At 42.0% G+C, this 8,471-nt stretch overlaps 1 protein-coding gene across 2 annotated transcripts in view; it reads left to right on the forward strand.

Moving 5' to 3' along the window:
• myo6a (myosin VIa) overlaps positions 1-8,471 on the forward strand; it is a 93,931-nt gene that overhangs the window by 25,493 nt on the left and 59,967 nt on the right. For both annotated transcript variants that reach the window (XM_035678594.1, XM_035678595.1), the window contains exon 11: positions 2,009-2,153. In XM_035678594.1, coding sequence (XP_035534487.1) covers positions 2,009-2,153 — 145 coding nt within the window. The remainder of the gene's footprint in view (positions 1-2,008; positions 2,154-8,471) is intronic.

An 8,471-nucleotide genomic window follows, 5' to 3' on the forward strand; every position in this document is an offset into this window, starting at 1 on the left:
GGACAACATCTGAGGACAGAAAGTGTTTGAAAAAGATGCTATTTAAGGATTCATTTTCAGAAATGGAATATAATATTCATAGGCATGTTTTCATTAGTGTTTAATAATAATTGTTGCAACTTTGCCACTAAATCCTTCACACTGGACCTTTAACTATAGTCTAAAGAGCATGGATTAGCCTAGCACATAGCATATCTAAGTACAGGAGAGGAGGAAGTTGCTTTCTCAACTGTTATTGGACCACAGCAGAACGGGGGTTGGGGCTTAAGAAGGGTAAGGTAATCATTAGTTGCAGAATAAGAACATAAACAAGCTCATCATTAAATTTCACATTCTGATCAAATCTCATATCACCTTTAAACCCTCAACACGCCTCCATATTAAAACATCTTTCACTTCCTGTTTGAACTGTTCCCTCCGTGTTACTCTCCTCTCCTCCCACCCGGTTTCTTCCCGGCTTTGTTCATTCCTCCCTGGACCTACACAGTTCGCAGCTCGTGGGCGTCGCTCTCACTCGCTCTGCGCACAATCGGCGGCACTGCCCTCACCTTCGAGCAGGGCGCAGGGGCAGTTTGTCACCGTGGAAGCGCAGGAATGTGGAGGATTTAAAAGATTACTTCATTCATATTTTACGCCCACTGCCACTGCTACACACAGTGCTTTCTGTAAGAAGGTTTGCTCCGGTGTAGATCAGAGAGAGACAACCCGGTCAGCTCAGCATTCATACAGTGTTTGTGGTTATGATGAAGGAATGAGAATATAAACTCATCTTTTACAGGACTTTTACTTTATTGGTTTATACAATGTTTAATGAGTTCAACTGTGATACTGCTACTTTAACTTAAGATCTGAGTACTTTAATTATGTTTAATGAAATGCTGCAAAAAAAAAATTCTATTTTACTGATGATGTGTAACCAATCAGATTGGGCTACAGAGAGTTACATATTTTTAAATCATTTTATTAGTAATCAGATTAAAAAAATACAGATACTGATAATCGTAGTATTGGATCCGTTAATGGTCCAGGGTCTATCCTGAGTACGAACACATTGTATTACCTCATTACTGTGAGGTTGTAATATACAAATAAAATAGCATTCACGCTGTTTGTTCACCAATATTAGTGATTTATTGATACAGATTATGCTGGTGATAGAAGAACTAGGACAGTACTTCCTTTCAGTTTACGTCATTGTTCTGCATTTATCAAGTTCACAATGAATCTGGAATTAATTAACACAACAGGTGAACTCCAACAGGGGGCGCTACCGGCACACAATCACATGATAACCAAATACATGGAAACTAACATGTATATCCTAACATAATATAAGTTACACTTATATTTGGTGTTATATCTTTGACCTTAATATGGGTGAATTTATTGCCCTTAATCACAGAACAGCAATCTGTACAGTTATGACCCTCTTTAGATCTGAGATAAAGCATGATGAATGGGCCTCTTTGGACAATCTGACTTCACTGGTTAATCACAGAAGTTAGAAGACGTCTTATTAAAGTATCCTGGCAGAGTTTTAAAAGCTACCTGAGGGTCACTGTTCAGTATGTGCCAGCGTCTACTCGCTGCTGATTGGACTGATCTGGATTTAGGACTGTAGCTGGACACAGACGTGAGGCCCAGATTAGATGTTTCTCTATGAATGAATAACTCCTGTGAACTCTTCATACCCTTTTAACAGCTCAGAGCTGTCGCTCAGTTTAGGACATTTGAAATCGATGGATCTTCCAGAAAAAGTCAAATAAAACATTTTTTACTGCATCTTTGGTTAGAGATTTCCTACATTACCCAGAAAGCCCAGAAAAGGTGAACTGAGACTAAGGTAATTAAATACATTTAATGACAGTTTTCAGTCTTATCTAAGCAGTGAAATAAACCTCTGACTGTTTATATTGAAGTAATGCTCCTCATGAAACTCACAGGCTGTTTGTTTTGCCCTATAACCTCGCCTTGCCTCTGACGTTTGCCCTGCTTCCTCGTCTTCCAGGTGGCTGCGCGATCAAGAACCAGTCGAGTCAGACGCTGGAGCACTGTGCCGAGCTGCTGGGCCTGGAGGAGGAGGACCTGAGGGTCAGCCTCACTACCAGGGTCATGCTCACGACAGCAGGGGGCGCCAAAGGAACAGTCATCAAGTAAGAGGCCGCACGCACACTAACAGATGCACACACATACACACATATATGCACACATGCATGCACACACACGTTGTGTTTATTTGTTGGTTTTATGATTTCGTCTGCGTCTCGACCAGGGCAAAACTATATTTTTTATATTTTTGGATATTCTTCAGTGTCTAATGAAAAACTATTTTTGAGTATTTATATATTTATATTTGCACTTTGGGCCGTGAGAAACAACATTCTCACACACTCTGAATGTGGAAATAACAGTAAACAAGCTTGAACACTTTTAATAAGTGATTATAGTACAAACCGTATAAAACAAATCCACAAGGTCACACATCCTCTGAGGAAACATACAGCGGCAGTTAACAGAAATAACTCTGTGTGTGTCGGGACGTCAGATGGTTTAAACTGGATGGTTTCAGTGAGCAGCAACCGTTGGTGATTGGTTTAGATAAACGGCCAATTATGATTTTAATTCATGTGCAGGTAAAAATATGACTGTGTGTAGCACGGGTCAGGGGTCGAAATGCGGATCTTAAATTAACGGGTCGGCTCCGGTTCTATTCATAAATATATTCATTTCATATATTAATCATAAAAATATATGAAACATAGCGACTAAATAAACATCAAACGTCAATTTCACGACAAACTCAGTGTTCTGAGGAAGATTGTGTGACATGACTGAAAGCTCCAGAACTGCTGCTAAATGGACCTTGTGATGAGACTTTCTGTCCACAACTGAAACTGTTTGACAAGAAAGGCAACGATCAAAATATGTTAGACAAACGAATGGAATCTGGTGCAGCAGACTCAGATTAAAGTCAAGGCCCCTCGGAGGTGTCCCGAGGTTGGGAACCACTGCACACACACACACACACACACACACACCGATGCAAATGGAGCAGATGGTTGATGTATTGCTTGTCTATGAATGCCGCTCACATCAGAATAAACTCAAATGCTTCGGACTCTGACGGCGCTCCGACCGCTGGCTGACTCGCCTCCTCGTTTTACCGTCCAGCTATGTAAACGTCGGATCAGACCGCCGTCGCCAACCGTTAGAATTAATAAAGTGCTCGGCCAGCTGTGCTGTCAGCGCAGCATCTGGATGCTCAAATTAGTTTGATTTGGAAAAATTACTGGAGGGTTGCTCCTGTTTCCTACATTTCCCAGGAGGCTTTGCGACAACCCCAGTGAAAGTGGTGTGAGTGTACACCGTAAACAGGAGGGAAGAACCAGTAATTTCACATTTGTGTATTTTAAAAAGAAGTTTATGACCTAAAATGTTTATTGCAGCAGTACAGCACAGTTAGATATTGGCTCTGACCTCGAACCCTCAGCTGGATCCTACAGGTGGATTCTGGGGGATTTGGGGGGGTGTGGGCATTGATGCAGCAGAGGAAGAGAGCTGCAGCTTTAAACAGACCGCCAGATTGGGAGGGTGTGTTTGATTTGTGGTTTTGGAGAGTGCAGCTCGCAGGCGTCACTCCATTTTATGCTCCCCTGAGGCTGAGAGAGGCTGAGCTGTAGAGAGCAAAGATGGATGATTTAATGTTTCATAACTCTGTTCTAACCAAATCTGACGGATATCGACCTCTATATGGAAGAAAATGACGCTGCTTTTTTGCTGTGTAATAGTGGTGTGGTGTGTGTGAACGTACTCGAGAAAAAAACGAAAACACACACGTATAAGTTTGAATTAAAGCTCTAACTGACGCAGCATCAGGAGCAGTTTGAGGTTCAGATGACTGACTGTGTTTATAACGGACAGAGCTTCCAGGTCTGTGACGTGTCTTAAACCTGCATTCTGTCTAATGGCCAGCAGGAGGAGCTCTATTGGCTGCTCAAAGAAGCTGATAGTATTGAGTCTTATAGACAAGTTGATTTATGAGCTCAGTAAACAGTTTCCTGATGAGTTTCTGGTCTCAATCTCTAGTTTCAGTCTTCCATATGGCATGATGTTCATTTCGTAAATTATTATTGACAGGTCATTCTCAGTGCAGCTCAAAGAAACTGAAAATACACTTATAACACACTGAACACGCACAAAAAAACACCATAAAAAGACAAAAATGACACTAAAAACAAATGTTTTGTGCAGATTTGAGGATATTTTAATGTCAGACTGCTGGCAATATCTTAATGTGACACCAAGCCGCTGTACACTAAGTTCTAAGTTCTTTTTTTTTTTTTCATATAATCACTTATATATCTGTAATTAAGACTTCACCACTAACCTTCATATGTGATCTTGAGCCTCTGAAATCGAGGGGATTCCTGTTTATGGGCTCTTACTGAAGGTGACCTTTATGGTTTGCTGCAGCTTGAACAAATTATGCTGATAGAAAACATCCTCCTCTAATATTATTAATGGCCCCTATTTAGAAAGGCGAGGTGAATAAAAGCACAATCTATCCAGCAGGTGTGAGGAAGTGTGAGGCTGCAAACAGTTCATTGATATCCACTCTGTGTAGAGATATGTATGTTAAAGATATGTTTTATATATGATATGGTTTCAGTCTCAACGAGGCTGTTTAGCTTCTGTACGTACCTTTAATTTCTCTCCAGTTGCTGATAGCACCGCATGCTAAACTGTGAGAGACCCTAATTTACATTTATGGTGTAAAATTAAATGTGACAGTCAGCATGTTGGAGCACATATGGCCTCCTGCTGCAGGAAAACACCCTGAAGTTCACACAGTAAAGGAGGTTGCTAACAGGTTCCAGGTTAGGATATCATGCCAACAGACTGAGGATAAAGCTAACAGGTAGCTCCAGTGAGTAACCGTAGCTGAAGGATGAAGTTGAACGCGATGACTTTTGTGAGGGGTTAGGTTTAAACTCAGTGGACACCGGCGTGACGTGGTCACAGATAAAGACTTAAACGAACTTGAGGGCAAGAAATGAAGCGTCTACAACCAGGCAGACGGCTCAGGCCATCCGCGGCTTTATCGATCGGCTCCGGCTTAACCTGATCAATTATGAACCTGTTACAGAGGAGGTGGAGGAGTATTATAGCATTTTTACGGCTCAGTGCTCAACGCCAAGGGAGAGCTTGAGGTATCAGACGCTACCTGGAGCTCAGAGCTGGAGTGATACCTAAACAAACCCCCCCCCCATCAGAGCTCAATGCAGCTAATAACTTAATCCTCAGAGTGATGGAGAAGATGAGACAGGAGAGCAGAACCACACCAGCAGGCTGTGATGAGAAAACATTCATATCCAGACCACCCAGGAGGCTGCTAATGGGGTCCAGACTGACCCACCGGAGCAGTTTAAGTCAGAAATACAGGATTTATCCATAAAACAGATTATTATATTATTTATTACAACTTCATTTATTGAGTACAGTCTGTAATTTCTGCTGATATGAGGCCCTTTACATCCAAACCATAAAGAAAGACTGAAAGAAAGTTTCCTCCAGTAGCAGCCTGTTTTGCAGTTGGTGATTGTTGGAAAGACTAACAGAGACGGTTTTGGTGAGTTCGGTTGTGTTTCTGTCCACTTTGAATGAAGTTACGATGATGATAAGCAGGTAAGGTCTATGGAGTCTGGTGGTTTTAAATATGCAATGAGGCATTATCTAATGCTAACCTTTGGTGAAATCTACACAGAAAAAAATGATCCCAAAATCTCAAAACTTTCCTCGCCTTGTTGACAAAAGTATCCGACAAACGTTTCCAAGGTAACAGCAGAGACGAGCAGTCGGATATAGAAACGTAAAGACGAAGACAGACAGAGTGACAGTCCCCTCGATCCAAGTTCCCGTCTGCATTTAGCCTGAACCCAGTCGCTCTAAAGCCTCTGATTGTTTTGCTGGCAGCTCGGGCCCCGGCACACACCATCTGAATGCCAAGCCACTCACTTCAATTTGAAACCTCCCACGCTAATGTTTGTTTCTCCTCTTTCATCTGTGGAGAGAGGAGCCGGGCAGATGAATTAAAAGCTGCTTCCTGTCTTTGCCTGTCTCCCTGAGTGTCAGTTGACGCTGCCCTGCTTGTCATACACTCTCCATTAACGGACATGTGTCTGACAGATCCCGCTGACACTTTCTCCTGCTGCCTAAATGCATGCATTCACTTTAAATGTTCTACATCTGTACGTCACTATCACAAAAAACAGGTAGAATTGCGTAAAACAAACGAACCCGTCGTCGGGAGGACAGCTGTAAGCAGCATAAACAGCACCTCTGCACTGACAGATGAAATCCTTCAACACTGCATTTCATATCGAAATCTACCAGTTTGGAAGTGGAAGAAACTCTTCCAAAGAGGGCGCTGTTCTGCCAGAGGAGCCGGCGCTTCCTGCTGGCGGGCAGACAGTGGAGGGGATGAAAAGCTGATGGGGGGGGGGAATAAAATCAGTGTTTATTCTCTCCATTAAAGCCAAAAAGAAAAACCTTTCAGATTGAGGAAGCAAAAGATTCTCTTTGCACAAGGAGGCAGCAGACTTTCTGGTGGTGGCAGATGGTTGGAGGGATGGGAAAAAAATTGTTTCCAACATGTTCATCCCCTTCAGGGAGGAGGAAGCTGCACAATAAGTTTAATGGGAACTGCAGCTAATGTTCAGACACAACAGCAGTGCTTGTTGCATTTTAATCAAGTACATACTCTCAGAAATGACAGATTATAATGAGAATATAGAAGTCGTTCTGTTACTAGAAATATTAGCATTTCCTGAAGAGAATGTGTGTGTGATTGCTGCTTCACCTCTGAAGATACCTCCCAAAATGTGTGTTAACTGAATATATCAAGAGATATTGAATTAATGGCCACGAGGTGGAGCTGTTGGCACCATGCTTTATCAACAGAAATATACAGTATATATATTGTTACTGTAGCGCCCCCTGTTGGTAGAAATGCTACACATGCTTCATGTACGACGTTCCCAAATTTGGTTGCATTTGAAATTTGGTTAGCGTTGAAGAGTTACGGGGTTACACTGGGACCATAAAACTTAAACTATTTAAAACCAGATTACTTTTCTAATGCAAAACAAGCTCGACAAGATTATTATTTTTTTTTAGACAAAAACTAAGACTAATTTACTTTGTTGAGATTCATTTTCTCGTCACCACCTGGAAACTGACTTTATTGTGTACAATCAACTTTAATATTGGATTTAACTGAGATATTTAGAAACTGCAGCCATTAGGCCTCCGGTCTGTAGAAAGTGATATTAACACTGTCCTGATTTCTGTGGATGACGTTTCTGTTATTTGTGGCGACTATCATCATATTCCAAACCGGCTAAAAATATAAAGCTCATTATATCCTGAGTGACTTTCTCCACCAGTATGTAGAGCAGCAGATGTTAAAACTGGATATAAAGGTTGAGTTGCTGTTGAATCCATACGCTCACTTTATTTATACAAGAAATTTCCAGATTATTGCTTCGATGTCACAGCTGGTAGACGAGGATAAAACCAGAGCAGTAGGTGAGTTTAAGAGAGGCGGAGGGCTGGACCGCCGCCAGCTGGCTGCATCACCTGAGCTGGGTATTTATTTGTCTGGGTTATGTAAGCAGACGGCTCTGAGGGCGAGAGACAGGCAATGAGAGGGGGAATAAAGAGAGAGAGAGAGAGCGTGGGAGGGAGATTAGATTGAATTAAAATCTGATCTTTTTGTTTCTTTTATTTGTGTGTTCTGCTCTGTTTACTCTGGGTAACAGAAACCGAATTGTTTGCAGTGACAGTAAATTAAATCTAAACAGAGAGAAAGTGTGTTTACATGCAGGTAAAGGTGTGATTGTGCTTGTAAACTTACTGAGGGAAGAGAGGAAGACAGGAGTTGATTGAGAGAGAAAGAGAGTAGGGCTGGTAAAGGCCCTGATCTGATTTAATTTTACCTACAACTGTTCCTGCTTTAAGTAAGCAACTATATATATACGTTACCTTTTGACTGAAAAACCCTTTTCTGCTAACCTGCAGTGCCTGAAATGTGCCGGTACTCACCAGTTCTGAGTCCTGGCATTTCTCTGGATTGGTAGACAATAAAAGTTGTTTTGATGCTTTGATGAATGCTCCAAACCCCCCCTACAAAGTTCAGTTTTTGGACCTTGTTAAAAAATATATAAAATGCCAAAATAATGTATTGATACGATTGATAACATTAACAGTTAATGATTAATAACTGGCTACAAACTGGAGTCAGAGTCCTGGTCGGAGCCGCTGGGTATCAGCCAGCCTCTGTCGGTCCGCCCCGCTCTGGTTCTGTGGCTCATTCGGGCCCTGCTCCCCGGCAGTATTCCCCTGCTGGGTCCCTTTGCTCCTGCATTACTCCCCCTGTCCTTCCAGCTCTCAGTCCGGGTACAGACAGCTAA

Source organism: Morone saxatilis, unplaced genomic scaffold (assembly GCF_004916995.1).
Source record: "Morone saxatilis isolate NCDOM2014 unplaced genomic scaffold, NCSU_SB_2.0 Contig7, whole genome shotgun sequence".
Classification (NCBI taxonomy): domain Eukaryota; kingdom Metazoa; phylum Chordata; class Actinopteri; family Moronidae; genus Morone; species Morone saxatilis.